This window comes from Talpa occidentalis, unplaced genomic scaffold (assembly GCF_014898055.3).
Source record: "Talpa occidentalis isolate TD23 unplaced genomic scaffold, MPIMG_talOcc4v2.1 talOcc4.4, whole genome shotgun sequence".
Taxonomy (NCBI): Eukaryota; Metazoa; Chordata; class Mammalia; order Eulipotyphla; family Talpidae; genus Talpa; species Talpa occidentalis.
The window spans coordinates 127384363-127405617 of NW_023604295.1; the positions used below are offsets into that span (position 1 = coordinate 127384363).

General features: G+C 34.8%; 1 protein-coding gene across 19 annotated transcripts in view; it reads left to right on the forward strand.

The window, feature by feature from the left end:
• PCM1 (pericentriolar material 1) overlaps nt 1-21255 on the forward strand; it is an 86166-nt gene that overhangs the window by 26384 nt on the left and 38527 nt on the right. For 12 of the 19 annotated variants that reach the window (XM_037526319.2, XM_037526329.2, XM_037526327.2 and 9 more), the window contains 15 exons: nt 771-948; nt 3696-3805; nt 5583-5799; nt 9512-9713; nt 10530-10703; nt 11158-11309; nt 11421-11656; nt 14099-14253; nt 14387-14516; nt 15693-15833; nt 16327-16517; nt 16886-17089; nt 18453-18672; nt 18779-18924; nt 19723-19913. In XM_037526319.2, the coding sequence (XP_037382216.1) occupies nt 771-948; nt 3696-3805; nt 5583-5799; nt 9512-9713; nt 10530-10703; nt 11158-11309; nt 11421-11656; nt 14099-14253; nt 14387-14516; nt 15693-15833; nt 16327-16517; nt 16886-17089; nt 18453-18672; nt 18779-18924; nt 19723-19913 (2647 nt within the window). The remainder of the gene's footprint in view (nt 1-770; nt 949-3695; nt 3806-5582; nt 5800-9511; nt 9714-10529; nt 10704-11157; nt 11310-11420; nt 11657-14098; nt 14254-14386; nt 14517-15692; nt 15834-16326; nt 16518-16885; nt 17090-18452; nt 18673-18778; nt 18925-19722; nt 19914-21255) is intronic. The other 7 variants (XM_037526326.2, XM_037526328.2, XM_037526333.2 and 4 more) reach the window with 1 other exon arrangement.

A 21255-nucleotide genomic window follows, 5' to 3' on the forward strand; every position in this document is an offset into this window, starting at 1 on the left:
CTTTTTTCTTTTGGGGTGACATTTGAATAGATTAATTATTAATACTTAAAATTTCATAATTTTTTTACAAGTGCCACCTATTTAATCTGTTCTCTATTAAGGTAAAATGATAATCTAGCTTTTGAGGTAGTATTTTAAGGTATTCTATTTTGTGTTCTCAGACTTAGCTAAGCAAGCATTTTTTTTTAATGACTATTATTAATGAAGTGCCATTGTTTTACATTTTTGTTAATTTTTTGACAATACAGGATTTCTTTCCTCAGATGTGGTCACCATAGCTCTCCCACCACCAGAGCACCCGTAGTCTTCCTCCATAGTTTTTTGTGCTGCCCCTGCCCCCAGTGAGCATATTTTAAAGTAATGGCATTTTTAATACAAAATGTAAAATTTTCTGCATTTTTGTACACTTATGTAATGTGATACAGTTACAGTAAAGCCTTTCACGTTAGCTTTATCAGATAGAAAATGTATTTTAAAAATTTCTGTCCTTGGCCTTTTTTTGTCTTTTTGTTTGTATGCTGTTTTTCTTAATTTCCTTTGGGAATTTCTCCTCATGATCAGCCATGAAAGCCTATGCTTTTTACCATTAAATTACCTAACTCTTAATGTCAGAGGCTGTATCTGTATTTTTACTTCTTTTCCTTCAAGTCTACTAAAACTGTATGTAGGATTATAGATTTAATACTGAATCTGTGTATGTATTTTGCCATTGGTAATTGAACTATGAATATTAATAGTCAGATGTAAGTATTGTTGGTCTTATTTTCCAGGCCAGAGACCCTCAACAGGAACCTCTAGAAGAGATAGAAAATTTGAAGAAACAGCATGATTTACTAAAAAGGATGTTACAACAGCAGGAACAATTGAGAGCTCTGCAGGGACGACAAGCTGCCCTTCTTGCTCTGCAACATAAAGCAGAGCAAGCTATTGCTGTGATGGATGATTCTGGTATGCTACGGACTTAAAATATTTTTATAAGCAAGATTCAATAAGGTGGATGCTGGTTATCATATAATCAGATCTTGATTGTTAACTAGTTTAGAAACCTACATGTGAGGCTTATCCTGTCCTTGCTTTTTTCTGGTTATGCAGAAAAGGTTGCAGGGACAGCTTCTGGCCATCATATTGTAATGTGCAGACAGCCATCTTGCTCTCCTTTTCGTCAGAAAGTACCCTTAAGAGGTAAAAGGGTCAGACTGTAGTTTTGTGTTTTTATCTCAGATTGAAAAGCTTTTTGATGGTTTTATTTCCCCCTTTATATAAATATTTTTTAAAGTTTTTTTTTTTTATGCACACAAGAACCAGGGTATAGGCCAGATGCGCGGGAGGGTGAGAGGATTCACCAGAGACAGAGCAGGGAACAGAATAGGCAGACTGACAAAATACACTGCTGAGGGGAGCAGCAGGTGTGACAGGAGAGGTCTGTGGCGCCATGTGGGACCCTCGCAGGCCAGCCGGGATCGAACTGGCGCTGCAGAGGCTATGGACAGCTTTACAGCGCTGCGCTCAACCGCCTGTGCCACCAGGGGATGCCCTCCCCTTTTATATTTTATTCAATTGAGATCTTGTACTTTTCTTCCCTAGCAAAGAAAGGTTAAAACTTTGAGTAGTAAATAAATTTATAGAGCATCTTTAACTTCTGAAGTTAGTAGTAGTTATTTCAGTTTGGTATTCTATTATACATGCTAGTTTCTTTGAATGTATATTTTATATAGTCTTACTGAGACTCAGAAATGTTCTATCTTCTTCTTCCCCTGATAGTTGTATATCATTTTGGTGGTAATTATATTGAATTTTTTAGTCTTAATATTGTAGTTTTTCTCATCACTTCCAGGTGTTTATCATTAAGCTGAAAACAAATTGTTACTTACTAAAATGCAATAAAAGTAAGGTTTATTCTCATAATCTATATCCACCATCCCAGTCTAATAATTTATTTCCTGGAGGTGTCTTCCTCACTGAGATTACCCTGTCATTATTCAACCCATCTTCCTATCCACCTAGTCCACTGACTCCATCCTCTGTTACACATAATTTAATTTTGCATTTTTATAAGGAACTTTATAAATTGCAAGTAACTTATTTTTAATATATAGTTACATATGATATATGTAGTACATAGTAATAATTTTACAGATTTTCATTCTCATTTTTCCTTTACAAAATACAAAGCATATTTAGCTTCTACATTTATATTTAGGAAATAGGTGATTGAGGGGGAAAAAAATATTCTACTGTAATGACCAAGACTAGTTAATAACTAACTTTTTAAATACTTTAAAAAATATGTATATTGCAAGTTTGGAATACCAGATTTAAAAGACTGGCTTATGTTATTTCAAATAGTTATATTTATATCCTGTCCTTTGATCATCACAAAATTATGGGTTAGCTGTTAGAGCTGTTTTTCATATTCCCCATTTTATAGGGAAGGAACTCTTAACACAGTTTGCAAGTTATCTAGGCTTATATGGGATTTTAGTAGAGTCAGATCTATTGAATTCTAGGTCTGGCTCTAGTTCTGAATATGAACTTTCATTTTAAATTAGCAGATAATTTCTTTTTTCAAAAGTAGTATTATGAGACAGAGACAAGGAATAGGATTAACAGGAATTTATATACTATATCAAAAGAACTTTTGGTTAGTAATTTTGAAGGCGATTTCCTTTTATATTTATGATACTTTGCAGGGGAAAACTGATGAAAACCCAAATTTATAGTATTTAATAGTCTATATAAAAGAGGTAATATAATTGTAATGTGCTAACTATCAAATTGTGTTAGTTATCTAGACTTCAGTTTTTTTCTTTTCAAAATGGAATTTGGACTAGATATATAGGATTCCATCCAGCCCTGAAATTCTGATTTCTCAGTGGAAAAAAAAAAAAAACAGCTAGTATTTTCCTTAGAAAAAGAAGCAATTTACAGTATTTCTCTTAAAGTTGAAGAGAATAAGCAGGGAGCTGTTGGGTAGTAGAACAGTAACTGTTCTCAGAATTGTCACTACAATATGTAGCCTTAGGAAGATACAAACTATAGTCTTTTAATGTGGCTTGTATTACAGATAGTTCTTCAATAAATATCTGTTCAACTCTGTCAGCTATGGCTGGCTGGGTTTGACCCACTGCATAAAATAAAGTTTTATGGGACACAACCATACACCCTTTTGTTTATGTATTACCTGTGGTTGTTTTGTCTTACAATGGCAGGTTTGAGTCATTAAGACAGAAACTGTTCTCACAAAGTCTAACATAGTCGCTATTTGAGTGTTTAAGAAAAGTTTGCCAGTTCCTGTTCTAGGACATTGATACTCTGGTAGGTATTGAGACATGTCAGTATCAGCTGTGTTGAAAGACTACCATTTTCCCTGTCAGCCTCCCAACCCAACCTACCTGTATCTACCCCCACTACATGGACTCACTATTTTTAATTGGGACACAACAGTACCCTTCATTTTATGTTGGGATAGAAAGATGAACAACTAAACTAGTTTTGTTAGTGTTCCTTTATTTTCAGTCAAATGGAAACTCCAGAAAATGATGTTAGCAGATAAATCTGAGGGTTAACTAGTTTTAAATTATGTTAGGTGAGATTATTTTTCATTTTGTTTTTGCTCCCAAATTTATTTTTGGCTTCTCAGAAATTGAAAAGGGAGTGTATTTGTTTTAGTGAATAATTGTTAATTTTCTTTGCAGTTGTAACAGAAAATACAGGCAGTTTATCTGGAGTCAGTATCACATCTGAACTTAATGAAGAATTGAATGATTTAATTCAGCGATTTCATAATCAGCTTCGTGACTCTCAGGTACTTAAAATTTTTACATAATTTGAGTTTATAATTACATTAATTGAAATAGTGTTTCTTAAACTTCATTGAACATAAACATACCTGCCCAATGCTTTAAAAAATGAAGATTCCTTGTCAGGGGCTTCCCTGTACATAATTCCAGCGCTAGTAATTTGGGGACTAGACTTTGAGAAACACAAAATTAGAAGCAAATCTGCATTGAATGAAGTAATAAGTGGAATCTTCCCTTTATATCCTACTAGGTGACACTCTTTTTTTTCCTTTTAAAGATTGGTAATGGTTACAGCTTTTAAAATTAAGTTGTGTTGGAATCTATGTTCTTGCAATATTTTACTAACAATTATAAGAATGTTCTGAAGCTTAATTTCAGAGTTAATAAGTGTTATAATTTGATGATGACCTTTGTAAATTATGAAAATGCAAAATTTCAACATATTAAATATTAATTTTTTAAAAAAAGATTTATTTATTTATGCATACAAGAACTGGGGTGTAAGCCAGAGGTGGGACTGTGAGAGGATTCACCAGAGAGAGTGGGGAGTGGAACAGGCAGATCTACTAAAATACACTGCTGAGGGGAGCAGTGGGCGAGACAGGAGAGGTCTGCTGCACCATGTGGGTCAGCTCTCTGGCTTGGGATCGAACTTGTGCTGCAGTGGCTGGTGATAACTTGATAGTGCTGTCTTCAATCCCTGCACCATTAGGGAGGCCCAAGGTCAAATTAAATTAAATTAAATTAAAGATACATTGTCTCCGGTCTGCTCACCAAGTAAAAGTAAAAGACTATATGGTCTAACCATTTTGGAGAGTCATTTAGTAATTTATGATAAATTTTTTCCAGTGACCCACCTCAGAGAAACTCTTACATGTTGACAAGGAGATAAAACATTTATAAGAATGGTAGATACTTATTTGTGTATGTTGGTTATCTCTGGAGAGAGTAATGGAATTGGGGATTGGTACTTGTAAATCTTTAGCTATCTGTAACTTGTTATTTCTCCTAAAAAATCAGTGGAACTGATGGGGCCACCCTCGTGGCCTGTGCGTTAAATCTCAGCACTATCTTTGCTTCGGGTTGAGTTCGATCCCTGGCCAGGGAGCTAACCCACATAGGGCACAGCAGACCTCTCCTGTCTCACCTGCTGCTCCCCTTAGTAGTGTATTTTAGTAAATCCACCTGTTCTGCTCCCCTCTCTGTCTCTGGTGAGTCCTCTCACCCCACACACCTCTGGCCCTATACCCCAGTTCTTCTGTGCAAAAATAAATAAATAAATGGAACTGATGCAGATGTAACAAAATATTTAAGGTTTGACTAAGCCCGATGGTGATTATTCATTATATGATTAGTGATAAAGCCTTGGTGGACTTTGAAATGTTTCATAATTTTTTTTAGCTACAGGGACACAGAAAGAAGTAGGAAAACTGATAGAAGAAGTAGTTAAATTTTATGATGGATAGTAGTTCTAAAAAGATGGCAAAAGAAGAATTTAGGTCCAGGTAGTAATAATATCCAGTGTATCCAAAACCAGTGTGAGATTAAATGTGTCTAAAATAACATACACACATATACATATAGATAACACTTAATAGAGTGGCATATCAGAAAACAGTATCTAATTGGAGATAAAAAATGGAAAAGACATTCTTAACCACTAGCACAACCTTGGCAAATATTTATTTCTTTTTATAAGAATATTCATGCATTTTATAAATGAAGATGCAACCTTTAATTGCACTAGTTTTATTTTTTCCTTTTTTTTTTAATATATATAAGCCTCCAGCTGTTCCAGACAATAGAAGACAGGCAGAAAGTCTTTCATTAACTAGGGAGGCTTCCCAGAGCAGGAATCCATCTGTTTCGGATCATTTACCTGATGAGAAAGTTCAACTTTTTAGCAAAATGAGAGTGTTACAGGAAAAGAAACAAAAAATGGACAAATTGCTTGGAGAACTTCATACACTTCGAGATCAGCATCTGAACAATTCATCATGTAAGTAAATCTGGCTTAGCAATATTAGCATACACATTAGTATATATGCTGGCACATGATAGTAAAATATTTGGTGAATTAAATGATCACATATTCCTTAAGAAATATAAAATTTTTCTGAAAAAATAGTACTTACAGGTGAAGACTTTTTAAGTAGCAAGGCATTATATGATAAAAGCCCAATAAATGGTAGAGCTATAATTCAGACAAGGGAAAGGAGAAAGTTGAACCTTGAAAGATAGGTCAGATTTTAATATGCATAGGATTTTAATAAGGGAAAGGTAGAAAAGAAAGAATTATGAGATACTTGGATATAATAATGTAGTTTTTAGAATATTCAAAATTTTCTTTTAAAAACAAATCCAAATTAGTACTTTGATTTAAAACCTATGAACCTGATTTATAAAGTATTTATATGAAAAAGAGATAAAAACTTACATAGTACATATGGTTTAATGGAGAAAGTCCATAACTTAAATTGTCTTAAAAATACATAGTCATCTCAGAAGGGGCTAGGAAAGGCATAGTCATTCTAGTTAAACTAGTTATGTTAGTTACATAGGAAAGGCAGTAGTCATCTTCCTAATTAAACTATGGCACCTATTTTTTTCTGCCGTATAGAAGTTGTCTAATTCGTGTCTGGTTGCTAGTTCTCACTTGCTTTCCTTGTATTGTCTTCTCGAGCCTGGCTCCTGCCTATTACCCAGTTAGTGATAGGTGCTTTTACATTGGAAATGAGACTCAGTAGGGGCAGCCTCAACTGGTCAGTATTCTGCAACATCCCAGCTGCTGTCTTAGTAAAGAAAAGGCCAGCAACATCTTGGAGTCCCTGTTCCTTATTTTTGCCTATCACCTGTTTCTCTGCCACCCCCAAAAGAATCTTACTTTTTTTTTGCCTTGAACATGTTCCTTTATTTTCCCTGAACATACTCCTTGATTTTCCCTCTGCTGGTCTCTTTTTGATTATAATCTGATCACAGTGTTCCGCTTCCTAAACAAAAGAAACACTTAAAATTCTAATGTTGTACTCAAGACCTTATGGTCATTTTATACACATAAAGAAAGCAGCACACTGCCCACCAATGACTTTTAAAAAAATCATCCCCACCATCCTGCACTGGGAAACTGAGGGCACAGCAAAAGGTATAGCAGTCAAGGAATAGAGTGAAGAGGTTTTATGGGAAGCAGCTATAGCAGCTGTGAGAAAGAGATAAGTGACAATAGTTTTTGGTTGTTTTTTTGTTGTTGTTGTTTTTGAAGTAACAACATTGCATTATAGTATTATATATTGTTGCAGTTGTGCATCATTGGAAATCAGTGTTTGTATGTACTATATCGAGTTCACTGCTAAAAATTCAATTTTGTCCCTTATACCATTATCCCACTTCTGATGTAACACTCCTCCTCCCTTTGGATAACCACTAATTGATTTTAATTAAAGTTTTTTTTATTTAGCTCATCTGTTTGTTTTCTCTATACCACATATGAGTAAAATTATATGATGTGTCTTATTTTACTAAGCATAATACCATCTCTGTGCTCTTGTAATGGCGGGATACCATTTTTTTCCCCATGACTGAATATTCTGTTGTATATAGATAGCACATTTTTCTCCATTGTCAGTTGATAGACTCTTAGGTTATTATCAGTTCTTGTTTGTTGTAAGTAATGCTCCTGTAAACATGGGGACATGTATCACCACAATACTTTGTTGTTTTTTAAATCAGGTAAATACTCAAATAGGATAACTGGACCATATGGAATATGTTTTTCATTTTTTGAGGAATCTCTACACCGCTTTCCATGATGGCTTTTCAATTTATATTTCCACCAATAGTGTATAAGGTTTCCCTTCTCTCCAGTCTCTAATTTGTTTCCTTTTTTTTTTTTTTTTTTAAGATTTATTTAATTTCTTTTTTTTATACAAGAGCTGAGGTACAGGCCAGAGGCGTGGGAGGGTGAGTGGATTCACCAGAGACAGAGCGGGGAACAGAACAGGCAGACTGACGAAATACACTACTGAGGGGAGCAGTGGGTGAGACAGGAGAGGTCTGCTGCGCCATGTGGGAATCTCCCTGGCCAGCCAGGAATCAAACCGGTGCTGCAGAGACTACAGACAGCTTCATAGCACTGCGCTCAACCCGCTGTACCACCAGGGAGACCCCTAAATTTGGTTCCTTTTAAATAATTCTCACAAGTATGAGGTGATATCTCACTGTTTTTATTTGCCTTGATTAGGAAAGTATTAGGACAGTGGTCTAGTTTTGTTCTTTTGCATATGACTCTCCATTTTTCCCAACACTATTTATTGGAGAGACTTTCCTTATTCCATTGTAAGTTCTTGGCTTCTTGTAAATTAGTTGTGTGTGGGGGGGGCGGTATTATTTTTGGTTCCTCAATTCTCTTCCATTGTTCTTTGTGTCTCTTTATTCCAATGCCAAACTGTTTTAATTATTATCACTTGTGGTAGAATTTAAATTTGGGAGCATGATACCTCCATTTTTTCTTTTGCCTCAGAAGTGTTTCTGCTATTAGGGGTCTTATTTGTAGTTCCAAATAAATTTCATAATTTTTTGTTCTATTTCTATTAAGAATGTCACTGAGATTGTGATAGATTGCATTGAAATTTGTATTTTGCTTTAGATGATACAGCTATTTTAATGATATTAATTCTTCCAACCTAAAAGCATGGAATACCTTTGCATCTCTTTGTGTCTTCTATGTCCTTCAGCAATGCCTGATAGTTTTAGGTATATGATTTATTTCTTTGGTTAAATGTATTCCAAGGTATTTAATTCCTTTTGTGGCCATAATAAATAGAACCCTGGTTTGCACTGGCAGCCTAGCTGTGTTTCCCCAATCCAGACTACAGCCTCCAGGTATTTCTCTCCATCCAGTGAAATGTGAATCTTCTCACTGTCCTCTCTAGTGCAGTCTATGTGGCCTCTGAGGTACTAAGAGTATTTAAATCTCACCCCAAGCTGTGGGACTCTCTTAGTATTATATTTCTCTAGTTAATTCTTAGTTGTTCTTCTTGGGTACAAAATAAGGAACTTTTCCTATTAACATTGTGGTGTGGTCCTTGAGAAGTTTTAAAGTAGTAGTAGAATTGCTGAAACTCTTAATCTTACTTATTACCTTTGAAGGCATAAAATATCTTTGTCCACTCTATATGGACAGAAAAGTAATATGTATTTCAAAGACTAGAGGATTAACCATCATCTAATTAGAAAAGTTTATTGCTGAATATATTTCATAGTATTTTGTACCACAGACACTTGATCAATTTTGCATTATCTTTTGAAACATGAATAGTTTTCTTCTGAAGGTGAGCTATGATTCCTCTGAATTATAGATTTGGAGCACCCTTAAGGACCTAATCTGTTAGGACTGTCCTATCAAGATGTGTAGATGGTATACTGCACATCATTATACAGCAACCCTTTTTAACTTACCAGAGAACCAACAATAACATATGACTACTCTAAATACTTTCCCAAGGTAGAGTATCATATTTGTTGTTACTATTTATTTCTTCTTGTTCTTTCCCTTCTGTTTTTAACTCTGATTGAGGGATATATTGTATCCCTAAATTTCTAAAATTTAAAGCTGCAGAGTTTAAGATGGTAATAATTTTGACTTTTAATTTTTCTGTATCCAGTCAAATTGTGCAAGTTAGTAACTGGTCTTTTTACTTTTTTTTTTTTGGTAGTTGTGCCTTCTTCAGCCTCTCCACAAAGGAGTGCAGATCAAAGAACTACAGCCTCAGCTCCCTCTGCTCCTGTGGGCTTAGCACCAATTGTCAACGGAGAATCCAATAGCCTCACATCCCCCGTTTCTTATCCTGCTGCTTCTCTAATTTCTCAGAATGAGAGTGAAAATGAAGGCCATCTAAATCCAACTGAAAAACTCCAGTAAAACATTTTTTACAAACATTATTTACATAGATTAGAATTAAATAATGGGAGTAAATTCTGAGGCTTTTTTCCTTTATGTTGAAAGTTTTGGAAAAACTAATTTAATATGATAAGCAGCTTTAAGTGATATGGTGGGGGAAGCGTACAGTATGTTATATGTACATCTTAGAGTTGTCCGAGAGAAATGGGATATGGTAATAACAGGTAATTTCTTTGTGCTAATGCTATTCCCATTTTCCACTAATGGTTTAGCAATAGCTGTTATTACAGATAAGAATCCTGTGTTCAAAAGATCTAGACCCCAGACTCTAGATTCTTCACATGAAAAATAGGGATAATATACCTGCTTATAAAAGTGTTTTAAGGATTCCTCCCCCCAAAATTGGCACTTAGAAAAACTCAACAAACTTAATTGTTATTTTTGGTAAACATAATTTGTAGATCTCTACATATTGCATTCAATGCCTGCACCTACCATTTTGCCTGAGAGGTAATATTTACATTGAATATCCAGTACTTCACATTTTTAATACTTATTCAGAAACCTGGGAGTATTTTTGACATTGAGTTTTATGCTGTTAACATTTGTGATTGATTACTTAAAAGGACACTTCAAAATGCTTTTGACCCTGATACAGTGTAAGAAAATACAATGATGGGATTTTGAGTGAGGTATTCTTAAAATTCATTACTTTACAGTTACACCCCCTGGATGTTTGACTAGGTCTAAATTTTGTGCTGGCTGCTATTATTTGAAAATAATGTAGGGTTTTAGCTTTCAAAAAAGGGCTATTAATATATTTTGTTTATCAGGAAGTTAAATGAAGTTCGAAAGAGATTGAATGAGCTAAGAGAATTAGTTCATTATTATGAGCAAACATCAGATATGATGACAGACGCTGTAAATGAAAACACAAAAGATGAAGAAACTGAGGAGTCAGAATATGATTCCGAGAATGAAAACTCTGAACCAGTTACTAACATTCGGTAATTTTTTTAAAGTTTGATTTTCTAACTTACTTATCCTAATTTAGTGCTTTTAGTACAGAACAAAGCCACTCAGTTCAGTGTTATTTGTCTTTCACTAAACTTCTTACAAAACTGCTATTTTTGTCAGTGTGATCATACTTGCCCTGTAAAGAAAACAAGGAAGTGTTGATTTGGTGGTTTAGTCAATTTGCTGTTTGTAAGATCAAATGCAAGTAAATCATGAAGTATTTAACTTAACCTTCACCTACTTCTTTATTTTTAGGTGTAATTAATTTTTTAGATATTTTCTTCTTAAATTTCCAAATAGCAGACAGTTAATAAAAAGAAAGTGCCAGTTATTCACAGTTTGAATTTAAATGGAAAATAGTCAGTGATGTTCATAAGTTTTGGGATTGTTGTAGTTCTGAAACTTTTTATTCACCTTAAATAACATCAGGCTCTTTTCTTTCAGAAATCCACCCGTAGCTACAACCTGGAATGAAGTAAATAGTAATTCTAATGCACAGTGTGTTTCTAATAACAGAGATGGGAGATCAGTTAATTCTAATTGTGAAATTAATAATAGATCTGCCAACATACGGGCTCTAAACATGCCTTCTTTAGGTATGATTGATATATTCACAGTTTTGCTGTATTCTTGGGAAGTGGATTATCTTTTCATTAGTACTCTTGTAAGTTTATTAAAAAAATTATTTCAATGATACATGTTTTCAGCAGATTGTCGATATAATAGAGAAGGAGAACAGGGGATTCATGTTGTACAGGATGAAGATGATGAGGAAGAAGAGGAAGCAGAAGAGGAAAGGGTCAGTGGTGCTTCCTTATCTAGTCCTAGGAGCAGTCTGGTTGATGAGGCTCCAGAAGATGCTGAATTTGAACAGAAGATCAGCAGACTTATGGCTGCAAAACAGAAGCTTAGACAGCTACAAGATCTTGTTGCTATGGTACAGGTAAATACTTTTTTTGTTTTGTTTTGTTTTGTTTTTTTTTTTTAGTTTTATCAAAACTAATAGTGCATTAAGGTAAATCTATGTGTTTGATAATGATTATACTAGTACACTTTTATTATTGAGTTTACTATATTCCAGGTTAAGGATCTATTAGCACAATATATTCCATATATTAGAAAAGCAAACCTTTTCCATTAGAATGGGTTAATGGATATTTTAGGCTTTGTGGGGCATACTCTCTTTGTCAAAACTATTCAGTATAGAAGATGCCATAAGCAATACATAAACAAATGACATCACTGTGATCCAGTATAACTATTACAAAAATTAGTGTGTTTGTTTATTTTACTTAAGACTACAGTCTTGTATCATGTGGAACTGGTAACATCTCAATAAAATAAGTATTAAATAGATTAAAGAGGTGTTAATTTCCCAAGGTATCAGATCAGAATTTGTATTTTTTTAAGAGTAGATAAAAAGAAATAGAAATGTTAGAGTTTATACACATTTTAATGTTAAGGGACACTTCTTAATTGCTCTCCCAAATGACTAAGCAGTGGTGTATGAGTCCATTTCCCTAAACCCTTGTTTACAATTTATTGACATATAGCTTGTTTATTCATTACTGCGATTGTCTTTTGACTTCTTCCAAATTTTCACTTTCATAAATAGGGCTATTAAGAGAAAGAAGGATTATAAATACATTTGTACAAACATAACAACATGTATAAAACACATGGTTTTATATACATAGATGTAAGTTTTTGCTCATATATTCAAAGTAAATTTGTAGAAGGATATGTAACTGGTAACATTGGTTTCCAATAGAGAATGAAATTGATTGGGAGACAGGTTTGGAAAAGAAACTTTTCTAAATGTCTTTTTTATTTTTTGAACTTCAATCTTACAATTGCATTATCATTTCAGAAAATTAAAATGTTATCTAAAGCAAATAACATCTTGTATGCCATTGTACTTAGTACTTTCCCATTTTTTTCTATTAGCCAAGGTAGGAGAAATAAATCAGAAATGATGAGTAACTTGGTGGCTTATTGATTAATCAGGCTTAATTTTAGGCTTATGTTGAGTAGTGCACTTTTGCTTTAGGTGTGTCCTAAGATGTGAAATACATGAGGAAACTGCAATCCGGAGAGATTAATGGCCTCCCCCAAAAGAGAGCTAGTAAAAAATATGAACCCAAACTCCCAAGTTTTTATGTTAGTTTAAAGCGTGTTTTACTTACTAAGGGTAGTCTTTCTCTACATCCTGTTTCCCAGGAGACCCAGGAAAAGGTCTAAATTTTCATATAGTTACGTGATTATATAAAGTTATTGATTAGATTAGCCTGCAAAACCTGTGACCCTTAATGAAGCTATGTCTTTTATGAGTCTCCAGATGATCGTCTCTTTCAGTTCCTTAATCTGTAATGCAATGTATATTAAAACAATAATTCTTAAGTTAATTGTTTTTAGTATTGGAGTAACAGCATTTCAGTTGATCAGGCTGCCTTATACTACCATCTGAAACTTGAGGCAGTTTTGTTATGTACTTTTTGTTGTACTTTATTTTTTCACTTTTGTTCAATAGCCTCATGGGCCAGTTTTTGTTCTTGAATCTCAACTCCGTCTCTTTCTAATCTTCTGATACATACTAGCAATAAATTTCTTTAGAGTTTAGACTGATGTGAAGACCAGAATAATACCTGTCTACAAACTTAAAATTGATTGGTTTTTTTTTTTAATAATTCAATGAGATTAACTCTTGAATGTTTTATTAGAATGTTCCTAAAGATTGAATTTTCACATTACATCCTCAGAGAAAGCATGGACAACATGAGTAAATATAAAATACATAGTTAAATAGTTTTAAGAAAATGCAGTTGTTTACCTCCTTAACCCTTTTAATAAGTACATTGATTTCAACAGGAGATATGGCTCTCCTATTGATAAAAACTTCGTTCATTTTTTCCCCTAGTTAAGACAGATTTGAGATGCTATATTCTTCATTATTTTGTATTGATATCCATTGGCACTTGTTTGGCAAATAAAAGACCAAAGTGAGAAAATGGAAAATTTTAAACACAGCAAGTGATAATGGACATTGGTTATTTGAAGTTGTTAACATAAAAGAAAAACTAATATGAGAGTTCTCAGTGTCAGTGGTGTATTTTTTATCTTCACATTCTTTTGAAATCTCTTAATTGATAGCTCAGTATATGGTTTAGGTAAGAAAAAAACAACTTAGTATTTGTCATTATTGGGTAATTGGCAGCTCAGAATTTAAATATGCTATTTTTGCCATTGGTAGAAGGCGAACTTCATTGTTTTCTAAAATTCATGTAGTTTTTTTACTGCTTTAATTTTTATGTATGTTTTACAAATGGGTAATATTAAGATATGAATTAAGTAACATCAAGATTTTAATATAATGGTGCTGTTTTAGGATGATGATGCAGCAGATCAAGGAGTTATTTCTGCCAATACTTCAAATTTGGATGATTTCTACCCAGCAGAAGATGGCACCAAACAAAATACAAATAACACCAGAGGAAATGCCAGTAAAACACAGAAAGATGTTGGGGTAAATGAAAAGGCAAGGTGTGTGTTAAGCTTAGAACTTTTATTTACTTAAAATGTAGTGGTTTTTGTATTCAACCTAGATGCTGTATTATATCGTGCTTAATGTTATCAGTTATATTGAAGTCCACAAATAATGTCAATTTATTTGTAGAGAGAAATTTTATGAGGCGAAACTGCAACAGCAACAGAGAGAGCTCAAACAGTTGCAGGAAGAAAGAAAGAAATTGATTGAGATTCAAGGGAAAATTCAAGCATTACAAAAAGCATGTCCTGACCTACAGGTAATTAGGAAATGTTTTTCTTTCCATTTGGCTGGGAAAAGATGTTTAAAATCTAATGTCAGTTGAGGGTCTCTCTGGTAACGCAAGGGGTTAGGACGCAACCTATGAAGCATCCGCAGCCACTGCAGCCAGGGAGCAACCCACATGGCACAGCAGACCTCTCCTGACTCGCCGGCTGCTCCCCTCAGCAGTGTATTTCAGTCAAACTGCCTTATTCTGTCTCTGGTGGATCCTCCCACCCTCTTCGCCTCTGGCTTGTATCCCAGTTCTTGTATGCATAGATAGATGGTTCTTTAAAAAAAAAATGTCAGTTGAAAGTACTTTGTCTTTCTAGAGCTTTTATAGCACTTTTATGACTAATAAATAGAACAACAGGTAAAATGGTGAGGGCTATACATTTACACTGGAAAAGGTAGCACATAGGACTGGACTTCGAGTATATCATTTCTTTCACTCATTAGACTAGCTACGGATTTAGAACATTTGTAACTTAAAATATTCTGATTTGCGCTTTGTAGTTATGGACTAGTATTTCCATATTTTACTGATTTAAAGTAGACTTAAAGCCCTTAAGCCACCATGAGTTATCTAAGGAAATGAATTAAAACATTTGAAGTTAAATATGTGTACTTTGGCTTATTACATAGTACTTTATGCAGGGCCTTTGATGTTAAACAGAATGAACAATCTAACCACATTAAGTAATCAGGAGTAGGGGTCAATATGAGAAGGGACTACAATTTCTTCTTGAGATTTTTTCCTACAATTGATGGTTAATTTCATTCTTCAGTCAGGTTTTATTTTTCAAAGAAAGGGAAACACATCAAATGTTTATAAATATAACTTTTATTTTCTAGGCTCCTAACCTTTTCTACTTAATCTAATCCTTTTCCCTGATTGGAATGATGTCCAGAGGACCATAGGCTGGTGTTGGGTTGAATGTATGAAATTTATTCCTCTTGTTTCTTGTTCTTAAGGGTTACTGCTAATCAACTTTAGGCTGTGTATTCATCTTTGTTTTCTTATTACAGTTTTTCTTTGGATTATGATGCAATTCAGGTCTGATAATAAAGTAAATAGGGTATTAGAATGCTATAGTAATAAAAATAACTGCTTTTATGAAATTAACATAACTACTTTAATTTCTCCTAATAGTTTTTACTAATTCATTTTTAGCTTTCAGCCACTGGTACCAGTAATTGCCCCACAAAAAAATATATGCCAGCTGTTACTTCAACCCCAGCTGTTAATGAAAATGAAACTAATACAAGCAAATCTGTTTTTGAGCCTGAAGACTCTTCAGTAGTGGATAATGAGGTATTATATATTGTATCCTATTGTTCTTGAGCTTTAAGTCACATCTGAAGTATACTTTAGAATATTTGTGAGACTGATTTTTAAATGTTGTCTGTTTAGTATCTTTTAACTGGGGAAAGAAATAATGCTTCCAAAAGTAATTAAGTTGGGATCTTTTTAAAATAGTCTTGCTCTTTATTAGCTTATATTTGGCAGAATTATATAGTGGATAGTTATAGCAAATGGTAACCACTCAGAAAGACCTATCCTTTGGCATTTATTCATATGTGATTTGTAGAATACATCATAACTCTCTAAATGTCATTGAAGTATATTTGGGTGCTGCTTATTTTCATTAAAATGGCACTTAGTATACAAAGATATTGCAGTGTAAAAAGGATAGAGTGAGAATAGAAAGTTTTGTTGGTACTAATTATATTAGCCTATTATTTTCTAAGACTAAATTCAAATCCAAATATTAACACTAACTAGATTCTAACTTTTGGAATAATAGCTGTGGTCAGAAATGCGAAGACATGAGATGTTAAAGGAAGAGCTGCGACAAAGAAGAAAGCAGCTTGAAGCTTTGATGGCTGAACATCAGAGGAGGCAAGGTCTGGCTGAAACAACATCTCCAGTGACTGTTTCATTGAGAAGTGATGGATCTGAAAACTTATATACTCCTCAACAAAGTAGAACAGAAAAGTAAGAGTTGATTAAATCATTTTCTTAAAATCACCTTCCTAAGGCCTTCCTAAGTCAGGCAGCCTTATCACTCAAGTAAAGTTGAAAGTTGTAGAAAGGGGGTACTTAGTTGGATAAACTTTCCAGAGGGTATGATTACTATTGTAGTTTATTTGAAACATTATTTTGTGGAAGCAGAATAAATATATTCTATGTAACAGCAGTGGGGAGAGTATCGCCTATCCTGTAGTCACTGTGCTTAAACAAACTTTTATATATACACAAATGCGTGTATATATATAATTTGGAACAATATCTAATACATAGTAATTGATAAAGTATTTAGCTTATCTCCAGAATGATCATGTTTTATATTTCTTAATTGCTAGAACAATGGCAACTTGGGGAGGTTCTACCCAGTGTGCACTAGATGAAGAAGGAGAGGAGGATGGTTACCTCTCTGAAGGAGTTGTTCGGACAGATGAAGAGGAAGAGGAAGAAGAGCAAGATGCCAGTTCCAATGATAACTTTTCTATCTATCCTCCTAACAGTGTGAATCATAACTCCCATGGTGTAAAGGAAACTAAAAATAGGTTAGTTTCACAATTTTAATTTTTTGCCTCATTTGAGGAGTCTTAGCTCTGATACCAAGCAACTCCCCAGCTCTCTGAACCAAGTGGATATCCTACAATTCAATTTAATTTTGACACTAACTTGGAATTAGGGTAGACCACAAGTTAAAGGGTTCAGTTCCACAAGACTGCCCTTACTTCAAATGCCAGTCATAAATTCCAAGCCCTTGGGCATTCACACACTTCTCTCTGACTTAGCTGTGAATTTGGAAGTTCCCACAATCCCTTTTCAGGTTCTATAATTTGCTGAAACAACTCATGGACTCAGGAAAACACTTAGGTTTACTGAGTTACTATAAAAGCTACAACTTGGGAACAGCCAAATGAAAGAGAAGCATTTGGGGAAGGAGTTATGGGGCTTCTCTCTCAGCACTTCAGTGTATCCACCAACCCAGAATTCTGTTTTAGAGAGGCATCACTACATACGTATAATTGATTAAATCATTGACATTGGTGATTAAGCTCAAAATCTCTAGCTCGCTCTTCCCTGAAGGTTGGAGAATAGGTTGAAAATTCCAATCCCCTAATTACCTAGTTGGTTTTTCTAGTGACCCTCCCTATCATGAAGCTATCTAGGGCCTACCAAGAGCCGAGCAAACTTGAATTTGGTTGAAAGGGGCTCATTCTGAATAACAGAAGACACCTATCATCCCAGAGGTGTTAAGATTTTTAGGAGATCTCTTCTGGGGACCTGTGACAATGACCCAATATGTTTTATTATACTAGAAGAGTGTCTGGGGACCTGTGACAATGACCCAATATGTTTTATTATACTAGAAGAGTGTCATCAAGACAGATCCCAACTAGAATGGACCAAGATTCATAAGCTTTGATCTTTGCTCCTCTTTTGAGGAATTAAAAAGTTTTAAATCATTAATAGTGAGAAGGTCTGTCAACAGAGTCATTACCTTTTTTTATAATTGTAAACGTCGTTTCGTGTGTCAAGATAGCTAAGTACTTCCACTTGATGATGGACTGTTGTATGACTAAGCTTAAAGCATGAAGGTTGGGGAAATGTTTGTAAATTTATTTTTCTTTCTGGTTTTGTAGAATACAGAATTAAATGGATACTTATGTGTAAAACAGATGGAAAAAAAATTGGGGGAGAGTTTTTTAGATTTTTTTTTTTTTTTTTTTGGAAAAGTTTTTTTTTTTTTTAAACTGTCCAAGGCTAGAAATACAGAATCTCCCCCTACCTCTTCTCCATACCTTTTAATTCTTTTGAATATAAAAAGAAACTGACTTATGGATCGGATTTATTGACAGATTTTAAAAATCAAGTAATTACATAAGAATGATCACCCAATGCTGTAAATTTTGTTAGGTGGAAGAACAAACGTCCTTTTTCAGCGGATGGAAATTATCGTCCTTTAGCCAAGACAAGACAACAGAATATCAGCATGCAACGTCAGGAAAACCTTCGTTGGGTATCAGAACTCTCTTATGTAGAAGAGAAAGAACAATGGCAAGAACAAATCAATCAGTTAAAGAAACAGCTTGATTTCAGTGTCAGTATTTGTCAGACTTTGATGCAAGACCAGCAGGTAGAGTTTACTATGAAAGTAAAAAATATTTTAATATTGTTTTTGAAGCAGTATAAATTTTTTCCAAATCATCAGTGACTCTTCATGAAAATTTTCCTTCCCATAGACTCTGTCTTGTCTGCTCCAAACTCTCCTCACCGGTCCTTATAGTGTTATGCCCAGCAATGTTGCATCTCCTCAAGTACATCTTATAATGCACCAGCTGAACCAGTGCTATACTCAGCTCACCTGGCAACAGAATAATGTGCAAAGGTAATTGTTTCTTTGAAGTAGTGAGACTGTATAAAGTACTAAAAATGAGCAAGGGTGTTTCTGGGAGAAAAGGACATCAGCCAAATTGTATATCTGAACATTCTGTCACCTGAGAAATTTATAAGTCATTTGCCCAGTCTTCCCTTTTAGTATGGTGGACTTGAATTTTGTTTTAAAAATGTATACGTCAACTTTAGATTTATAGATTTATATTAGAATTACATGGTGTGTCAGGCCTCCCTGGTGGCACAGTGGGTTGAGCCCAGCACTGTGAGGCTGTCCGCAGCCTCCACGTCGCCAGTTCGATTCCCTGCCGGCCAGAGAGATTCCCTCATGGTGCGGCAGACCTCTCCTGTCTCACCCACTGCTCCCCTCAATAGTGCATTTTGGTCCTCCTGCCTGTTCTGCTCCCTGCTCTGTCTCTGGTGGATTCTCTCACCCTCCCGTGACTCTGGCCTGAACCCCAGTAGTTGTATAAATAAATAAATCTTAAAAAAAAAAAAGCAGTTTTTAAAAAAAAGAGGAATTACATGGTGTGTAAATTATCTCAGTAAAGCTTTAAACAACAATAAGATCATTTCTTAGAATTAAGCCTACTCTCATAAAAGTGCTAATAAGTTCAGTTCTTGTTCTAAAACTTACTGAAATAAGGACAAGCACATATTCGTTGGAGTAAATATCAGAGCATTAGACTATTCTGCATGCTTACATAAGTCATTCTTATGTATATTTTTTCTGAATATAAATAGATGGTGATATAACGGATTTTTATATTACTGACTTCTTAAATTCTTATAGGTTGAAACAAATGCTAAGTGAACTTATGCGACAACAAAATCAGCATACTGACAAACCTGGAAGCAAGGAAAGAGGCAGCAGTACATCACACCCTCCTTCTCCCAGCTTATTTTGTCCTTTCAGCTTTCCAACACAGCCTGTAAATTTGTTTAACCTACCTGGGTTTACTAATTTTTCATCGTTTGCACCAGGTAAGTGACTGAAAGAGGGAAAATAAATAAAGTACTGGAGAATACAGTTTGTGTATTATGTGGATTTTTATTCTCTTGGAATGGTAGAAAATGTTTCCAAAGGAGGTTACACACTATTGATTCTTCATAGTGAACACTTAATCTTAATATGGTTGCTAATTAAATCACTTTATGAATGATTGCTTATTAAAGAATTACCCTGTCCAGAGACTGCTGTACACCAGGCACTGTGTATAATAGGTGAATAAAAAATTAATAAGACAGTGAGGAGCTTCTTGTCTTGCTAGACTGAAGGTGAATACTTAAGTTAGGCTTATATTTAAAGTTAGGCTTTTATTCAGACATTTTTTTGTGCTCATTATGCCAGACACTGTATAAATGATAGGGACTCAAAGATACCATTTACGTTTTAAGAACTTTAGAGTCTACTGATGAAGCTAAAAATGCTTAATATAGTGCCCCAAGTTCTATAGTAGTGGTACAAATGAGGTGAATAGCCTAGTCTGCCTTCTAGCAAGTGATTGTCAACAAATCTGTTTATTCCAGAAAAGGTGACTTTAATGAAAGAAAAAGAATTATAAAAAAATAGAATTTATTTTCGGAGATTAGGAGAGGAAGAGCTTTCTCATCAATGGAACCACTTAGAGTAACAGAGCAATCAAACAGATCACTTAGGGCATTTAGAGGTCATTAAGTTTGGCAGAGGAAGAATAATTGATGTACCTGACAAGCAGCCTAAGCTATTTGTGCTGTGCAAGACAGCTTAGACCTTCTGTTAACAGACTAGGGACGTCACTGAAAGATTCTGATCAGTCAACAGCATGAGATTTATAGTTCAGAAATATTACACTGGTAAGTGTTAAGTAGAGGTGGAAAGGAAAGGACTAAATATAGATGATGACTATTAGGCTGCTGCAGTAACATCAGGGAAAGAATGATAGCTTGACAGGGCTTCCCTCCTTGCTCAGGGGATTAAGTCTCAGCACTATGAAGCTATTGCCAGCCACTGCAGTATAAGTTCCATCCCTGGCCAGGGAGCTAACACACATGGCACAGCAGACCTCTTCTTTCTCGCCCCTGCTCCCCTCAGCAGTGTATCTCAGTAGATCTGCCTATTCTGCTCCCTACTCTATCTCTAGTGAATCCTCTCCCCTGCCCCCCACACTCTGGCCTACACCCCAGCTCTTGTATTCATAAATAAATCTTTTTTTTTTTTTTTTAAAGCGATAGCTTGACAAAGGCAGTGGCAGGAAGCATAAAGAAAAAGGAGTAGGGCCTCCCCTAGTAGCGCAGTGGTTGAGCGCTGGGCTGAGAAGCTGCCTGTGGCCTCTGCAGCGCCGGT